The sequence below is a fragment of the Zootoca vivipara genome, chromosome 4, assembly GCF_965207765.1.
Source record: "Zootoca vivipara chromosome 4, rZooViv2.hap1.1, whole genome shotgun sequence".
Lineage (NCBI taxonomy): Eukaryota > Metazoa > Chordata > Lepidosauria > Squamata > Lacertidae > Zootoca > Zootoca vivipara.
Window position 1 is genome coordinate 52317056 of NC_142587.1, and position 19635 is coordinate 52336690.

General features: G+C 41.7%; 1 protein-coding gene across 1 annotated transcript; it reads right to left on the reverse strand.

Annotated features, from left to right (window-relative positions):
• Positions 1-214: 214 nt before the first annotated feature.
• LOC118084879 (interferon gamma receptor 2) lies at positions 215-19086 on the reverse strand. The gene is made up of 7 exons (XM_035114963.3): positions 18896-19086; positions 14291-14426; positions 11536-11708; positions 9783-9931; positions 8821-8965; positions 5058-5212; positions 215-2727 (listed from the first exon to the last, which is right to left on the reverse strand). The coding sequence occupies exons 1-7, from the start codon at positions 18963-18965 to the stop codon at positions 2569-2571; spliced, it is 987 nt and encodes a 328-aa protein (XP_034970854.2). The 5' UTR covers positions 18966-19086; the 3' UTR covers positions 215-2568.
• Positions 19087-19635: the final 549 nt, after the last annotated feature.

Here is a 19635-nt window from a genome sequence, read left to right on the forward strand (position 1 = left end):
CACAATTCAAGTATGTATTTTATTCCATAAGTGCAACAATCTCCCCCTCCCCCCCCAAAAAAATATCTCTGAAGTATTTGCATTAAAGTGGGTAAAGGTGATTTGAACATCGGCAGCATACTGCCCCAGGGGTCTCCAAAAAGATAAGGTAGCTGCAACTATTCTTCTTAATGGAATTAATTTTTACAAAAGATTGAAACCCACAACAAATCACTCAGGATTACACAGCAATGTTTACTTGAAGTAGACAGGAACTTGTTTGTAGGGTATGGCTGCTTCCTTCTCAGAAAGAATGCATTGGCACAAACCACTGAATATATTTATATTACATTCAGGATTAACCTGCACTCCTATATTATTTTCTTTTACTAAAGATTAAAAATGAAATGGAGGTGGCCTATTTCATTGTCATTTTTTTATTATAAATAAACTTTATTAAGAATCAAAGTTAAAATACAAACCATACACACTCGAAACTCGCAGTCATACCAAAACAAGCACAGATTCATATACACAAAATCATAGAAATCATAATATACAAACTCATAAAAATCATAATATACCAACTCATAGAAATCATAATGTGCGAGGAAGAAAAGGGGAAGAAAAGAGGAAGAAAAAGAAGTTATCCTCCAAAATATAGAAAAAGAAAAGAAAAAGCCCAAAGTGGTAAATAGAAAACAGAACACAAAAATTGATTAACAATTGAAAAACAAAAATAGCATATAATAATAAAAAGTGAAAAGAATACAGGAACTCCATTAAATTAATAAGTATGTACACTAGTTTTATGGCCTGATCTGATAAGAGATAAATACCCGTTACTAGCCGAAAAATAATATATTTCGTCTGAGATACATATTAACCCATTAAGAACCCTTTATACCTTGCAACTGAATTCCTGTATTCTGTACCTTCTTCCCAGTATTGTTTCCAGGGTTTTATCCCAATATGACAATAGATTTTCTGCTTTTAAAATGGAGCTTGCAAGGCAATGGGCAAAACTAAAACAGATTCAAAAACACATTTAAAAATAAGGGCACACAATTAAAGCAAATTTTATCCAAAATAACATGTAAAATGTGCAAGAGTGCAAATGCATTTAGACACAAACATATTCATCTGTGACTAGAAATTATAAAGTTAAGGCAGAATACGCAGGTTCCCCTTTCTGAACATAATGCAGCCCCTGAAATTAGTTTGATAGGTGAGCATTCACATAACAAGTTGGTGATTTCTATAGGAAAATGTCTAATGTGTTCTTGATCAACACACACCCAAGAAAACCTTCTTAACCTTACTAAAAGTATCACTACAGTTCCTCAGCCAAACAGAAAAAGGCAAACAAGGAAATAACAAATGCTCTCTCCTTAGCTATTTGAATCTGTGCTGTGTAGTGAGGTTTGGGTCCTAATTTCTCCTGTTCAGATAAGTGAATTTTCACATAGCAAGCATTCAGAAAGTGGGACCTCCGTGTAATTTAATTACTGAGAAAGCAACACACAACGTAAGTGCTGCAAAATAAAGGTTCACCATTTTAGATCTTGTTACAGTAAATGAAAGAATGCAGAGGAAAACCATTTCAGGTGGCCCCAGTAAAGAGCAGAAACCTGTACGGCCCAGTGCTTTAGAAAAAGATCAAATACCTTCAATGGATTTTTCCTCTGCACTCTAGTCGTAAGGGCCGACATAGTCTGTACCAGCTGAAGTACTCAAACAATCTTCAACGTCACCTTATTCCAGAATGGATACAGTAACCTAAGTGAGAGGTTATTGCATGAATGATTGAAGCAAGTACCCAATCAGCAAAGAAAGGGCTAGATTCAACTACTTGGTTCCACTGGCAGATGCCGGCACAAAGTTTCCCCTGCTCTCCTCCCCCAAATCTACTCTGGAGGGTCGGGAGAACACCCAGAACAAACAGCATGCAAGTGGAGGAAAGGGGAGGTGGTTGTCAGGCAAGCAGAAACACGCTGGTGGAACAATCTCCTACCACTAATGTGAATTCCACCCAAAGACTGCAGGAGCCCCACCAGCCAAAGCCCATGGAAAGAGCTTATGTACCTTAAGCAGCAAAGGGGGATATCAATTGGCACCTCCAGATTGTCTTCCTGCTCTTTCAGCAACCAAGACAGGTAAAATTGCTAACCCCATTCCATCAATATAAATTATACAATTCAATTTCACTTTACTATTGCAGTCAATTGCTAAGAAATACTGCCACAGGCTTCTTAGAAACCACACACACACATTCTGAGACAATCAGAACACCCCTGTGTGTTTGCAAGGTTGTTAAAAAGCCTGCGGGGGGACGACGACCCTTCACAGTAATTTGACAAGCATTCAAATACATCCATAATCAAGGCACAGCATATAGCATGTGCTCTTAATGCTTTTGCTGGTGGTTTCTACTTCACAGTTTCACACATGGATAGGGTGTGTGTGTGTTTTGCAACTAACTGTTCTTAAACAGAGGGCATTAATACAATTTCTCTGTAGTGAAAGTCCACAAGTTGACATTGAGGTTTAGCATCAGTACATGAGAGGTGAAGGTGCTTAATCATCTTGTCATCTATGTTCTTCCACAGCCAGCTCTTGATTTTGATCAGTAAAATTGTCTGTCACAGTTTGTCTTTGTTCAGAGATTTCTGACACATTGTCCCAATGGTCTTCTCCAGCACAGTTCTGAAATTCTTCAACCACAGTTGTGTGAAGATTTTGTAAATCCTGGAAAAAAGCAGCATTCAATTGTTAGAATCTAGTAATTCTATTCTGCTGGTTTAGTTCTGCCCTAATGTATATGGTTTGCTATTATAACTGCCCACATACAGAAAGGCAAATTTCAGAACTCTTACTTTCAGGCAAATTCTACTGAAGTCAATAGGAATTTCATCTAATGTCATGTAAACACATCATTTGATTGGATTAATAAACCAAGAGAGTGACTTTTTTGGAGTTCAAACTGCAAATTAACTAGGAAGTTTCATGGCATGATATCTACTAATTCAACTTGGGTTTTGCAGCCTCTCCGCTGTGCTCCAAATTCCAGCTGATTTATTTTGCTGTTACGTAATATTTTGATAACTTCAAGGCTGGAGTTTTCAATATCTATGAAAAGTATTTCTTCAAATATCTGAAAGTTATCTCACTATGTCAAAACAAAAATATTTACTGTAAGACAGATAAATACAAATGCAAATATTCAGTCACAATACTAATAAGGTGGTTGCAGTGATAAAAAGCAAAATTTAGTGGCAGAATTAAATTGTAGCTCCAATCCCTTCTCTAGTCATACTTCCCAAGGGTAGAAGCAGGCCTAAACCCATGCTTTTCTCCACTTGATATATTGCTCTTAGCCTCTTTCTCAGACCTAGACCTAGACCCAAAGCATCAGCACCCTATATGCCTTGAGATACAAGTAAGAAACAACTCACTTGCTACCTCCAAGCCCTGCTTGAACGCAAAAAAATGCATTACAAACATATTGCTTCTTTCTCACTACTCTCAAGCTGCTTTCAGAAGGAAAATCAATTGATCTCTGCACTCTCCCCCATTTATTTTTTCATACCTAACTTTCTCCACCTAATTTCCCAAAGAAACGCAAGGTGGCTATCAAATCAGATAATACTTAGTATAAAAACAAAACAACCATAATCCCACCCCTGCCATGGGGTCCACATCAGCCCTCTGGTCTCTCTCTAGGCCACACCTCTTCCTGGCTCAGCTCCCCACCCTCTTCAAGCACTTAGTTGCAATACCAGCAGCTGTAATTGTGTGAGCGTTTAATAAATACCTCTCCCCACTGATAAGCACCAGGAAGGCAGAAATAAGTTTGATCTCTTCCTCAAACCTTTTTGCTGGGTGTTAAACTAGCAAGCTTAAACCACCCTTAGGCTTCTTTTTCACCGAGTTGGTATATCTGGTTTATGCTACCTTTATGCAACAAGTGAAGGCTCACATAATGGAGTGTTATTCCATATATATATCAAAATGGACCTAATAATAATATGAATAATAATTATAATAATTTTATTTTTTTTATGTGTCACCCATCAGACTAGGTTGCCCCAGCCACTCTGGGCAGCTTCCAACAAAGTATTAAAACACAAAAAACCTCAAACATTAAAATCCTCCCTGTACCTTCAGGCCTTCAGAGGTCTTCTAAAAATAGTAACAATCTCATCTCTGTCAATTCTACTCCACCCCAGACTACCTTCTCTTGTTGAGAGAAATGGATCAGTCCATCTTTGTAACTTCGACATTACACAACTGATGTTCATCAAGCCAACACTAATACTTCAGTTCTGGAAATCCTAACCTTCAAAAACCTACAGATGAAGTACTGGTACATTATTTACTGGTAAAAAAAAGAGAACCCACCAGGAATTGTGAACCAAGAGTTTTAAACCACTGTAACTCAGCAATTGTTCACTTGGTTTCCCTGAAACATGGACAGCTTAACTTCATCAAGAAGGAATTGGTGGCTGGAATCTTGAACAGAAGCACTTCATGCTACACTATTTTATTGGGGAGCCCCACCACCAACTTTCTAAACTCTACTATTACTGTAGGCTATCCACTTTATTTCACCCTGTTAATCTTTACAGCAACAGCAACCTACCAGATGAGCACCTCATTGTTTTCACAAGAAATCTGAGGTGTTCTGCTGGGCCAAACCCAAGAATTATATTCATGATTGCATTTTATATCTGGCTAACTTCTGAGGTCATTGAAAAACAACCCAGTGAAATGTTAACTGAAGTTTCTATCTAGTCAGGAAGGAATTGAGAAAGAGAAGTTGAATGACGTAGGTTATGTGAAGAAATACTGGAACTGCTCAAACACTCAGTTGACTCTTTGACTAACCAAGGCTTTCCAGATGTTGGAAGACAACAACTCCCATCATCCCTGACCACTAGCTATGCTTGCTGAGGCTGATGGGAGTTGGAGTCCAACAACATTTGGAGGGCCACCGGTTAGCCAGTCTGGCTCGAAGGCTATGCACTACAAATTAACCACACTGGTTTTAATATCAGCGGAAATCCCAGTGCACATACCTCTTCGAAGTGGGATGGAATTGTTAGAGGTGGCTTCCAAATAGCTTTGATTACACTTCTATATTTCTGAATAAGCATTATGCACACAAATATTCCAATGAGTATAAATATTGCAAATCCAAATATCAGTACGACATGCAGAATTCTCGTTGGGTCTGGAGGAAAAAACAATTATTACTAATTTTATCTCAAGAATTATAGATGAAACAATTTCTCAGAATGTTCACAATATCGGGACAACAGCATTGACCACAAAGGCAGCTTCTGTGAGGGAAATGAAATGTGAGTTTATCTAGATAAACTCCACAGAGACCCCAAACGACAGGTGAGTCTGTCCGGCCAAAGTGCATGCAGTGCTTCCTGTCTGTGCTGTTGACAGAAAAAGATGGGCTGGTCTGCAGAAAAGTCCATAGACAAGATTGTTAAAGGCAAGCGGTATAGGGGTGGTACACAGCAGAATAAGCAGAGAAAACCCCAATGGAAAAAGAAACTGGGGTGGGGGAGAAAATGAGGTGCAGTATACTAACAGAAGACCAGAAAGACGAGAGAGCTTTGGAGGTAGGGAACTACAAGGCTGGGAGCTAGGGGACTTTTTCATGTGCAAGGCTGAATTTCACATTCTCAGCTGAACTAAGCAGTCCCTAGTAGTTTATATTTGGAGAAAGGGAGCAATGAATATTAGATCATGACAACTGTACCAAATAAAACTGCTTCCTTCAGTTAGGGTTGGAACTAAGATTTACACCACTATCCTGAAAACATCGCGCAGTATCCAACTGAAGATTTCCACTAGCACAAGGAATTTGAAGTGTGCAATGGAACTTCTCCGCCCTTGCCACTCCCTGTAGAACCCCTGCATCTGTCATGGACTTCCCCCTAACCCTCCAGAGAATACTTCGGGTACCACTGGGAGAGGAGAGGACAGGGAAGTTCAACTGCAAAGCTAAAAGTCCTTAGGCTACTGGAACTGTTTAGTTGCATACTGCCCATTATACAGTATAGTCCATGTGTTGGTAACCTCAAGGCTGGATACTGTAACGTGCTGTATGTGGGGCTGCCCTTGGGTCTGGTTTGAAAGCTCCAGCTGGTGCAGAATGCAACAGCCAGACTCCTGATGGGGGCCAAGAACATGTGTCACCATTGTTAAAACAGCTGCACTCGCTGCCCATCTACTACCAAGCCAAGTTTAAGTCCTTATATTAGGTACAAGGTACTTCAGGGACTGAACCCTTATATCCCAGCTTGATCATAGAGATCAACGGCTGGTGTGTCACTGATCATTCCTCAAATTGATAAGGCCCACCTGTCAACAAGAAGAAACTGAACCTTTAGTGTCATCAACTCAGTCCTGTGGAATATTCTGCAAAAAGAGATTCAGAAGGCACCTACTAAAACTTTTAAATGCCTTCCGAAAACTTTTCTTTTTCACCAAAGATTTTTAAGAATATGATTTTCCACAATAGTTAATACATCTCTGGTTTTAATTATTACAACTTTTATGGGGGTTTTTGCATGGTTTTTATTGTATTATGGTAAACCACTTTGATATTTTTCTATAAGGTAGTGGGATATAAATATTTTTAGAAATGAAATAAATTGAAGACTATCGGCAAATTCAATGGAACATGTTGAAGCAATCACTGCTTCCAGCTTCATCCTGTGCATAACCAAAGAGTATTTCAGCATAGCAGTGTACAAAGGCTGAAAACCTAAAAACCAGTAAGGAAAGAGGGACCACCAATGCACAGAGTATAACATACAAGCCACTTAGGACAGCAAGTCTGCTCTTGAAGCCTAGACATTTGTTAAAGTGGAAGCACATCAATGAGTTATTTACTAATTAACAGCTACAAAATGCTGCGGCGAGACTCCTCACGGGACCCTCGCCGCAGGAGCACATTCATCCGTTGCTATACTAGCTGCACTGGCTCCTGGTGGCGTACAGGATCAGGTTTAAGGTGCTGGTTTTAACCTTTAAAGCCCTATACAGCCTAAGACCCTCATACCTACGGGACCGCCTCTCCTGGTATGCCCCACGGAGGACCTTAAGGTCTGCAAATAATAACACCCTGAAGATCCCAGGCCCCAGGGAGATTAGACTGGCCTCAACCAGAGCCAGGCCTTTTTGGCCGTGGCCCTGGCCTGGTGGAACGCTCTCTCACAAGAGACCAGGGCCCTGTGGGTCCGCAGGGCCTGCAAGATGGAGCTGTTCCGCCAGGCCTTTGGTCGGGGTTCAGTTCTTTTCTTTCTGTATAAGAACAAGCATTAAAGAGGCCTCCTAGCCCATTCACAGGTCCTTTATAAGACCAGCAGTAACAGTTGGCCCTGGAGAATATTAACCACTCTCAATTTTACCCGTGGACTGCCATCTGTCCAGATTTTAATTTACTCTGAAATAATTTTAAGATGTATTTTAATTAATTGATTGCCTGTTTTTATGTTCTTTGTATACTTTGTTAGTTTTATGATGTTAGCCACCCTGAGCCCGGCTCCAGCCAGGGAGGGCGGGGTACAATTTTTTTTTTTAATTTATATTTATATTTAGTAGAATGTTTATACATTTGGGGAACACTACTCTCAAGCATCACACTAAAGACCTGCTGCACAGATAAGGGAAGCAGCAGCCTTGTTTTGCCTCATAGTCATGGTCCATAGGAACCTACATTGCAACAGTCTCTTTGTGAAGCTTTAAGTAATATATAATCTGGTAAGAGCAGAAAAAATCAATATGCAAGATACTATTAACAGCAGCATACTTTCTAGTAATCACATTTGGAAAGGGAGCAAAAAAAGCTGACAGATGTAGCAATTAGAAATACTTAGATTTTTTTTATACATGTCCTATATGTATAAGGAAGTATATTTGTTTAAGAGAATGTGTGAAAACAGCAATAATTGCTAACATCTGTTTTGCTGAGTATACATGTGTTAGGAAGATGCAGATGGCTGTAGGTTCTGGACCAGGGATAGCTAATCCTCAACCCCTCAAGCAAATTATTTCTTACACTGCAAAGATCCCACCAATTTGGGTGGTGGTTGTGGGGGGAGTTAAAATAGAGACAGCTCAGTGCTCTGATGAAGATGCAACTCGCCCCCTCCATGGTCACCAGCTTGATCATTTGATGAGGGGAGGGGAGGGGAAGCAATAACCCCCTTCTGCATGGATCAGGCAGTCTGCGCCTGTGTATGTGTGTGAGAGTGTGGGGAAGCTACATCCACTAGTAGCATGCACCCTCCACAGAATTGGCCAAGAGTGGATATGGCCCTTGAGACAAAAAAAAGCATTGTGTACATACAGTAACATACATATGTGCTGTCTTCACACATGGAAAGCTGTTTCACACATTTTTTAAAATCTTACACCGAACTTTTTTTGTAAACGAGACAGCAGAAATAACCCTTTACACATTTCTCAACCCTGATCTCTTTACAAAATATTTGGCATACAGAATTTCTAATTCTGTAAAAAAAGAAAGAAAGGAAATAAACCAGAAGTTAAATGAAAACATGCTCAGTGTGAATATTTTATTCCAAGTGCAGAGCCAAAGGCTTTTTGAAAACTGAATGCTGCACACCTACAGCTATATTTATTTATTTTATATTTATTGCCAATGTCATTTAGGTGCCCAAAAATCCACCTTAATATATTGATTAAAATAATTTTAGCATTAGGAAATAAGTAGCCAAAGTGATCTCACATCTTAAGTCCACATCAGTTTCATGACACAGAAATAACTGTATTGTTTATGAAGAAAATGCATACCAGTTGTAGTTTCTTTGCACTTGGTTTTACTTTTTTGGCATGTTAGGTTTACATGTGGGATTGATGCTGTTACTTGAAAGCAATATACAGTCCTTTCCTTCAGATTCTTGAATGTTTCTCTCCTATTCTTGCTCAAATTTCTCAGCTGTGCAGATGGGAGGATGGAAAAAGTAAGGCGGTATTATATAGCAATAATAATCAAATTGACTTTACATCTATTTCATACAAGCTTCACAGTTTAGACCTTATTAGAATGTGGAGATATGTTTTAGTTTGCATGTACATTCCACAAGCCATTCTCCAAAATAGCTTTACTCTGATTCCACTGAAAACTAGACTGTCACCAGTATTTCTTTGGACTGCTGAAACTTATGCTTCATAATATGTTAAAACCACCACAACTTGTCTTGGCCATTAGCATAATGTCACAGCTACAGAGATCTAATGCAATGTTTTACTATGTTGCAAAGTTGGCATTTCTTATCCCAAACTTTTACAGTGTAGCTGCTCCCCCACCCAAAAAAAACCCATGGTGATCAAATTTCTGCCTATCTCACCCAAGTTATTGTCATCAGTCCTTCACTAGCTGCTCAGATATTTTTGCACATTAGAAATGATACAAACAATATGCAGATGATCAAAATGTACTTGAACAACTGCAGCAGAAATGAAGAAAATATGGGTGCATTCCAGAAGACTTCCAAGTAAACAATAAAATTTGCAAAACACTATTTTCATAAAATTCCTACTGAAATAGCCCATCCCATTCTTATTAGAATAATTGATAGCAGGCTGAAACATCCCTTTAGATATAGCTCCCTCTCTCCCTCAAGTTTGTATGTACAGTACAGTATTCACATTCAAACCCATATATCATGAACAGGCTTTTTGCTATTAGATTTTTTTTAGTATTTCAACTTTTCCTGGAATTACTGTCTTGTTGTGCAAATGCAAGTACTCACTATTTCACTTGTTGATTCCTCCCAGTATTCAATTAAATATTCAAAATATTCAATTTTATTTTCTGGAGGCTCAAAGGGAGGCAAGAAGCTTATATGAATCGTGGTACCTTCTGAGCTTAAACTGATTGCTCTTGGAGGTCCTAAAATAGCTGAAATGGGTAAATGCAAATAAGTATCAGTCAAGCCACATTTTCTACTAATTGTGATCAAACATAATCCACTCTGAAGTCTCACATGGATTCTGGGATGGGCTTGTGCTGGGTATACTAACTACAGTGGAACCTCGGGTTACGTACCGCCCCCTTTGCGAATCCTTCAGAATACACACATGGCAAAACCGGAAATAGTGGAAAGGTTTCCGCCACCCACGCCTACACAGAAGCAGGCTACCGCCACACACTCCTTTGCAAACAGGTGCCTCTGGATATGAATGTTTAGGGGTGAGAACGGACACCCAGAATGAATCCAAATTCATATCCTGTAGTTCATTTCAATGATGGCAGCAGATCTGCATTCACAAAGGAGTGCACAGCTGCAGCATTTCCTGCAACTGTCATTTAAATAAGTAGAACAGCCTTTGCAGGAGTGGAATATCTTGGTGGTCTCTGATACCTTTCAAGAAACCTCTGGAAGAAAATATCATGAACACTGGAGCAGTTATGATGGCAAAAGCAGTAGTGGGAGCAGAAATCAGATTGCCTATGCATGCACCCAAGAATTCACCTTCATATAGAACAGGAGTGGAGAATTTGTTGCCCCTCAGATGTTGCCGAACTACACCTTCCATCAATCCTGGCAGCATGGATAATGGGATAATGGGAGTTGCAGTTCCCCAACATCTGGAAGTGCAAAGGTTCCTACACCTGCTGCTGAATTTGGTAGGGAATGTGATATGACAGGTATTCTTAAAGCGGCTGTACAAGTTAATCTTATTACATGTGTTGCGAATATTTCATTCTGGCAAATGATAAAAGTTCTCAGCAACATCTGTGTAACACTGGTCTAGTTCATGTCATGCTAAACCAAACCATGAGAGAGCACAAATGCACAAGCATGTGGGCACCAGGAGCGGCGATCATGACTGCTTTGCTACTGCTCCCTGGTTGTTCTGCTCCTGTGCTGCACTAAGCAATGGCTTGGCTTAGCATATCATCCAAACCAAGACTCCTGGTTAAGGTTTCCCAGATAAACCACAAGGTATAAACCACAGAACAAACCTTGATTTCAGCTCATGACTACTCTGAAGAAAACTAAACCACAATCCTGGTTTCAGACAACATACTGGGTGGTATTCAGTTTAGACCAACTGAAATTAATGGGCCCAAGTTAAGTCATGTTCAGTGTGTATACTCCTCCTCTCTAGGAGTCCACACGATTGCACTAAACCAAAGCTTTGCATGGTGTGTGAACCAGGCCATTGTCTGCATTCTTTCTTGCACTGAGAAAGGGAATTGGACAACACAGTTGTATAAGCAAAAATGACAGAAGGCAACCCTAATCTAGAAGGGCTATTGTAGCACCAGCAAGGTTATGATGACTGAAATATAAGATGTTCATAAACACATTTCCCAAGGAGGAGCAACATTTTGCTTTTACTGCATCAGACCAGAGTCTTGTGGCATTTTAAATACATTAAGATGCCATGCTACCCTTGGCTGTTATTTCTCTTCCACAAAATGATATTCTGAAAAAAATACACCCCCCCCCGAGGTACTGAATAAAATACAGTAGATGAAAATATAAAGAAACATACTGTCTTGCCGTGCTCGAAAGGGCTTAGTTTCAGTCCAGGTAGATTTTAATTCCCCTTGTTCAGCCCTAACACGTAAAATGATGCAGTCATGATTCCTCTCATGATTGAAATTACATTCAGGTTTTGTAATATCTGTGCAATTCACTTTCTCCCATACTTTTACTTCTGATGCTCTGCAAAAAATACAAAGAACATACCATTCCTTGAATTCCTTATTGCATTTTTGTATGACCAATTAAAAACTTCCTTTGAAATATTTAGTTGAATCTTGAAATACCAGTTTATACATTCCACAGCAGTGGTAAAGAAATATCTTGCTCCATGGCAATGCACAAGTGTTGAAAAAGCAAACAACGCTAAGGCAATAGCTATGACAGGGCACACAAAGCCACACTGTACCCTGTAGTTCCATGAAGTCACACAGTATAAGATATCTCTGCCTCAAAATGAAAAGGGGTTATATTACCATACATTAATCAGTTATGCATAGTGACAGAAAAAAATTGCCCATTTTGAGAAAAAGAACTATCCATAATATGGCTTCATGTGATCCTACCATGAAAGGTGAGCAGAGAAGCCACACTTCCTTTCCCTGTCCTCTTATCTCCCATTTACATCAAGTACCACTTTACAGGTACAAATAAGGGCTACCGTATTTTAGTTTAACACCTGTCACTTTTCCCAGACAAGCAGCCAGGTACTGTATGTATAAACATGACTGAAACCTCAATCTGGAACTTTTACTGGAAGTAAGCCTCTTTAAAATTCAATGGGAACTATTTCTAAATGTTTGAAACAACAATGCCAAATTCAAATTTGATTAACTGTTACTTACAACTATGTACCATATTTTTCCGTGTATAAGACGTCCCCATGTATATTTTTTGAGCCCAAAATTATGAAATAAATATTTTAAACTTTTAAAATTTGGGAAGAATATATACGGAAAAATACAGTAATTACCCATTCTCAAGAACAACCACCCTAACATGCAGTCCTATACGCAGAAGTTCCTCTTTGATCAACAGCACTTACTCCCAAGAATGGTCTGGATTCAAGCTTCAGTTAAGCAATCAATTTACAGTACAACAATGTTTTACTACAGGCATGTGGCATCTTAATACATAGTACATTTCATGTGATCAAAATCTTCACATACATTGGGTGCTATATAATATTAGTCGTACAGTAGACTCACTGAAGTAGATGGACAGTATTGAACTGAATGGATCCATTAGCAGAAGGTCTTTTTACTGCCTAAATGATCTTCCCCTTTCTTCTCCCTGCCATGTCCCCATGCCTCTGTTCTGGGGGTTATTTTAATCATTCAGAGCAAATTTAAAGGGGGGGGAGAAGGAAAGACCCACTGTGCAAACAGAAAGTCCTGCACAAGCATATCCATTAAGTCTACTCTGAGTAAGATTAACATTGTATTATCCCTCAATATTACGTCCAAAACCATAAATTTACCAACAGCTAGTAGCTCATCAATTAAATGAACAACAAGCCCACACTAAACATGATTAGTCAGAAAGAAGAAATGAGAAGTTCAATGGGGCTTATCTTACCGTACTGAGTAATTCTATACATAACCAGTCAATAGCAAGTGTGCATCCAACCACATACAGTCTTGGCATTGCTAAAAACATTCCTGTTTAGACAAGCCTACCCAGAAGCTTATGGGGCGCGGGTGGCGCTGTCGTCTAAACCAGTGTTTCCCAACCAGTGTGCCTCCAGATGTTTTGGGACTACAACTCCCATCATCCCTAGCTAGCAAGACCAGTGGTCAGGAATGATGGGAGTTGTAGTCCCAAAACATCTGGAGGCACACTGGTTGGGAAACACTGGTCTAAACCACAGAGCCTAGGGCTTTCCGATCAGAAGGTTGGCGGTTTGAATCCCCGTGACGGGGTGAGCTCCCGTTGCTCGGTCCCAGCTCCTGCCCACTTAGCAGTTCAAAAGCACATCAAAGTGCAAGAAGATAAATAGGTACCGCTTCGGCGGGAAGGTAAACAGCGTTTCCGTGCACTGCTCTGGTTCACCAGAAGCAGCTTAGTCATGCTGGCCACATGACCCGGAAAATCTCTGCGGACAAACGCCGGCTCCCTCAGCCTATAGAGCGAGATAAGCACGCAACCCAAGAATCGTCTGCGACTGGACCTAATGGTCAGGGGTATCTTTACCTTTACCCAGAAGCTTAGAAAGTTGGTGTAATTTTAATCTGTTTTAGTATTTTAACTTTTGTATATTTTAAAGTAGGACTGAAATTTTCCTTGATTTTCCTGTTTTATCTTTTGTGAACAACTTTTGAGGGTTGTTGTTTTTTTACAATCAAGTGGTGTATAAATTTTATGAAATAAATAAATGCAATGAAACTACTTGGCAGCAAGTGCTATGGTTTCCAGTGGAATCTCTTACAAAGCCTGAAATAGAAGCACAATTCAATTCAAACTGCATTAGGAAAATTAGAGCAGAAGGGGACAATTAGGACTAAAATAAAGTACTTATTATTCCTTGTCTTAGGATATGAGCTTTTAATTTAAAGAACACTTGCACATTTCCATTTCTTTAAATCAACCACCACTCTAATTTCCATTATTTCCAACACAATTCGCTAAAAATTTTTTAGCAAATATATTTAAACAGTAAACCCCAATTTTGTATACAAACAAATCTTACAAAACAGATCTTACAAAAGCAAACACTATATGCCATAGAATGCAATTTTGAAGGTATACAAGAACCATTTACTTACATGGGTGTTTTAAACCTCCATTCAACACTATAAGTCACTGAACCATTGATTGCCGTAACTGGAGACCATTTCAATACATTATTGAAATTATATGACTGAATTGTCACATTCTCTGGTGCAGATAAGGAGGAAGATTCTATAAAGACATTAACAACACAGTATTAATACACATTAACAAAAATGCAGGTTTAATGTAGATGCCTCCAAAATTCAGGGCAAATAAAAATACTAATAGTGGCAGTAGTGAGTGGGGCCCTGATGCTGGTGCAGGTAGAATATGAATACCGTAGGTATAATCATAGCTAAGCTAAACTGCAAGTGACCATGAAAATGGAATTTGGTGTGACACACAATAAAGTTTGGCCTGGACCTTTATGGACAGACCATCCAGTTTAAGTACTGCACAGAGGCTGCATACAGGTTCATTGCCCTTTTAGTCAGGCATTATTGGTTCAAAATGTTCAAATTACCATACAATCTTGCATCTAAGGGATGAAGAACCTGTAGATGAAGAATCCAAAGGCTGCTGGACTCCAACTCCCATCATCCCTGAACATTTGCCATACTGGCGGGGGATGATGGGGTCAGAGTCAAACAACATCTTGAGGGCCTCAGGTTCCCCACCCCAATCTAGATTATCAGGCTAGAATATGTGGGGTTTCCTCCCAGGAACTGACCAAACCCAGGTTTAACTTCAGAGATGGAACTCTAGAAGGCTTCTTCAGATTCAGAAGGTGAGAAGGCATTAATTTAACATTGCACTAACTAGTTATTTTATATTTGCACATAATTTCCCTTCTCTGAATTGAAATGGGGAAATGAACACACCAGAGCTCGGTCACAGGTCTTTGTTTTATACTGCCAAACAAATAAGAGAGAATACTTGCTAGTACGAGGGAGCACCCCTATTTTTTTGTCTCCCATTGATATAAAACCTAGAAAAGTACACCAGAGACAAAAACGAAATAAAAAGGGTGTTGCAGTCAGGAATTCCAAACAATGATTGCTTTTCAGTGCATAAGTACCGTAGTCACACAGTAAGGGGAGGGGAGTTGGTGACTGCCACAGCGTCTTAGACTTAAAGACTTACTGCTTTTCGTTTTCACCCGGCTACAGTATTTCAGAGCTACAGACAATACTTTCAGAATTAACAGGGAAATAGAAAAGTGACAAAGCAGTTTAAAAGCTAGGTGCATAGTTTATGAAGAACATCTGTCCCACCATGTATTAACTGAACAGGAACTCAAGTAGTTCCAGATTTGTGGTGGGAATTCCTGTATGTCATCCAATTATGTTGGGGGCAATCATTCTTAGCAAAACTAATTGCAAAAAATCAGCTTGTGTTAACATAACCAAAGGGGCTTTCCTCCCTCACTCCTAATCCCCTTCAAAAGGAAAACATCACAATACCCTTCTATTAGACAAAGCAGTAAGTAAACTAGTCTACCCAAAAGAGGGTGGAATGGGACCTTTCTTCTTTCTGATTTCATATCCCTCCAAAAGAATATCTCCAGACTGGGTGCAGCAAATTGGTTAATGTGCTTCAGTGTGGGCCAGTGTAAGGTGATGAAAACTGGGGCAAAAAAATCCTAATTTCACCTAAAGGGGTCTGAACTAGTGATGTCTGACAAGGAACAAGTTCTTGGGGTGAGAGTGGATGCCTCAATGAAGATGTTGACAGTGTCTGACTGCTGTGAAAAAGGCAAACAACATACTAGATATTTAGAAAAGTGAGTGGAAATATAATTACCAATAGCATAATACAGTTATATAAATCTATACAAGTCTGTACAATTCTGATTGCCTCAACTCAAAATAATATAGAGCTGAAAAGGATTCAGAAAAAGGCAACCAACAATATCAGTAATTTATCTACGGTATATGATATTGTTTGAAGATGATAAATTATTATGTGGGTCTAGCTGTTACTGTATTTATGATGACTATAAAGTCTACATTTTCTAATTAGTAAAATATTTTTGTTGCAGTATATTACAAACATGGCCATGTCCTCTTGTCCCATGCTCAAGTGGACGCCCTTCAATGTTTGCAGGCACTGAAGAAGACTATGCAATTGAAACGCTTTTAACATCTATATGAAGCCACTGGGAGAGATCATCAGGGGGTTTGGGCTGGGTGTCCATCAGTATGCGGATGACACCCAACTCTATCTCTCTTTTAAATCAGAACCAGTGAAGGCAGTGAATGTCCTGTGTGAGTGTCTGGAGGCGGTTGGAGAATGGATGGCGGCTAACAGATTGAGGTTGAATCCTGACAAGACAGAAGTACTGTTTGTGGGGGACAGAGGCAGGATGGGTGTGGGGGACTCCCTGGTCCTGAATGGGATAACTGTGCCCTTGAAGGACCAGGTGCGCAGCCTGAGAGTCATTTTGGACTCACAGCTGTCCATGGAGGCACAGGTTAATTCTGTGTCCAGGGCGGCTGTCTACCAGCTCCATCTGGTACGCAGGCTGAGACCCTACCTGCCCGCAGACTGTCTCACCAGAGTGGTGCATGCTCTAGTTATCTCCCGCTTGGACTACTGCAATGCGCTCTACGTGGGGCTACCTTTGAAGGTGACCCGGAAACTGCAATTAATCCAGAATCCGGCAGCTAGACTGGTGACTGGGACAGGCCGCCGAGACCACATAACACCGGTCCTAAGAGACCTACATTGGCTCCCAGTATGTTTCCGAGCAGAATTCAAGGTGTTGGTGCTGACCTTTAAAGCCCTAAACGGCCTCGGTCCTATATACCTGAAGGAGCGTCTCCACCCCCATTGTTCAGCCCGGACACTGAGATCCAGCGCCGAGGCCCTTCTGGCGGTTCCCTCACTGCGAGAAGCAAAGCTACAGGGAACCAGGCAGAGGGCCTTCTCGGTAGTGGCGCCCGCCCTGTGGAACGCCCTGCCATCGAAGGTCAAGGAGATAAACAACTACCTGACATTTAGAAAACACCTAAAGGCAGCCCTGTTTAGGGAAGTTTTTAATCTGTGATATTTTAATGTATTTTGGTATTTGTTGGAAGCCGCCCAGGGTGGCGGGGGAAACCCAGCCAGATGGGTGGGGTATAAATGAATAAATAATAACGCCTCTGACATATGTTTGTGTTTTAGAAGACCGTTGTCTTATATAATCTGCATGTCTTTTTCAATTTACTGAAATATTATATTTTAGTACGTCATATGTTTATTTGACAGCTGGCTATTAGTTTGTACATACAAATTTAGTTTCAAGTGGCTCTTTAAGTTGTAGATTGCATTTTAATTACTGACTAACTACATTGTCTTTTTGTTTGCATGTAGTAGTATTGGTCAGGAAATGCCCTCTCTGGTTTGTATCTATTTAAAAGATTGGGCAAATTCATGAAGGATAAGGCCATCAATGGCTGCTAGCCATTGTTCTACTTCTGCTGGTAATGGCAGTATGCCTCTAGAAACCAGTTGCTGGGAAGAGTGCTGTTACTCTCACGTTTTGCTTGCAGGCTTTCCATAGACCCCTGTAAGAACAGGGTGCTGAACTAGGTGGGCATTTGGTCTGGTCTAGCAGGACTCTTAGGAATCCTACAACTCCAAAGTCCAGAGCTCTATCCACTGGCCTAGAAACCCCTGCCCTATTACTGGTATCATGAAAGCATCCACAACTACAGATGATTTTCACAACGCTTTTCTCTCCATACCAGGCCACTGTATGCCACTTCTCAGCCCCAAGACCCAAACGCCACAGACCCACACCCCGCTACCTATTTTGCTCCTTCATTTGTGACAGCCTTGTGTCCTACACCTCCCACTCCCACATATCAGGCATGCAAAAGTGTGGGCCACTTCAGTGCATCCTTAAGTGTGCAAGGGAAATTCTAGTCACAACTTCTCCAGGGATGAGTCCCAGGAACTGTTTTCAAGGACACAACTCCAACGTCAAACCTAAGACATGCGAACTCCTTCTGAGCATATCCAGAGCGCAAGTTCTTCCGCACTAGATTTACCATATTTGGAGCCCTCCTTGTGCTTTTAACAACAGTACAGAAAAGTACAGCAGGCGCGGGGGTTTTCCATGACTGCATCTCCATGCCAGGGAAATCCTACCAAAACACCCAAAACACCAAGGAAGCCTTCCAGGTGGAAGAGACAGCAACTCAAATCTGAAGGAGCCTGGTGGATCAGGCCAGTGGTCCATCTAGCCCAGCATCCTGTTCTCACAGGGACCAACCACTGGTCTGTGGGAAACCAGGATTTGGGCACAAGAGCCCTCTCCCCTCCAGCATCTGGTATTCAGAAGCATGTAAAGGCAAAGCATAGCCGTCAACTTCACGAGAACTTGTCTAGCCCTCTTTTTTTAAAAAGTCCTCCAAGTTGGCGGCCACCACCGCCTCCCGGGGGAACGAGTTCCTTAGTGTACCCAAACCCACCCACCTCTTATCGGGGAGCGTAGCTAGAGGAGGAAGAGGGGGGCGCGGGGAGACGAGGGTCTTTCTTCCACTTCGCCTTAAGCGCTGGCGACATTTAAAAATAAAAACTAACCCGCCACGGGCCCTGCGAGTTACCTTTGCCCCTCTCCCCCCCCCCCCGCGCTCGTTTCGCCCTTCTCCGCGGCTAGCAGGTCTCACCTGTGGCGGCCACGCCGAGCAGCGGCCTCGCTAGGCAGAAGAGCACGCACAGGGGGCCCAGGGGCTGCATACCGTAGCAGCAGCAGCTGAGCTCCGGCCTCGCCTGGTCTCTCGGTCTCTCTCAGGCGCCCCCTGACTGGGGGAAGAGCCCCGCTCTCGCCTCACCCGCCATTCACGCTCTCGCCTCCTCTGACGAGACGCCGCCCCCCTCCCCCGCCCTTTGGGCTTCTGCTTGGCCTGCACGCCTCCCCGCGAGGCCCGGCCTCTTCCCGGACTTGCCTCGGAGGTTGGGGCGGGGCAGTCCCCGCCGCCGCGGGGCCTGCTCCGGCAGCTCCCTCGCACGCGAAACAAGCTGCATGCCCTCACAGAAGGAGGAAGAAGAGGAGCCGGCCGCGGCCTGAGCGTAGTAGCGGCGCCGGCCTCCACGATTCACGCGGCCACCACGACCGCCGCGTTTGCTGGGGGTCTCCGGCAGCACCATAAAGGGGAGGAAAACAGCCCTTTGGGGGCCCCGCTGGCTCTCCGCTCTGAACTAGATTTGGACAGGCAGCTCTTCCAAGCGGATGAGTCCTTTAAATACAGAAGCTCCCTCTGAAAAGTAGCGCACATTGCCTTTTTGTCAGCTGCTTTGAATATGGTTCTGTAGACAGAAAAGTAGGCTGTAAATGCAGGGGCAACAGGGTCAGAGGTCACTTGCCTGGTGCCTCAGTGACCCTCTGGAGCCACAGCATTTTAGGAGT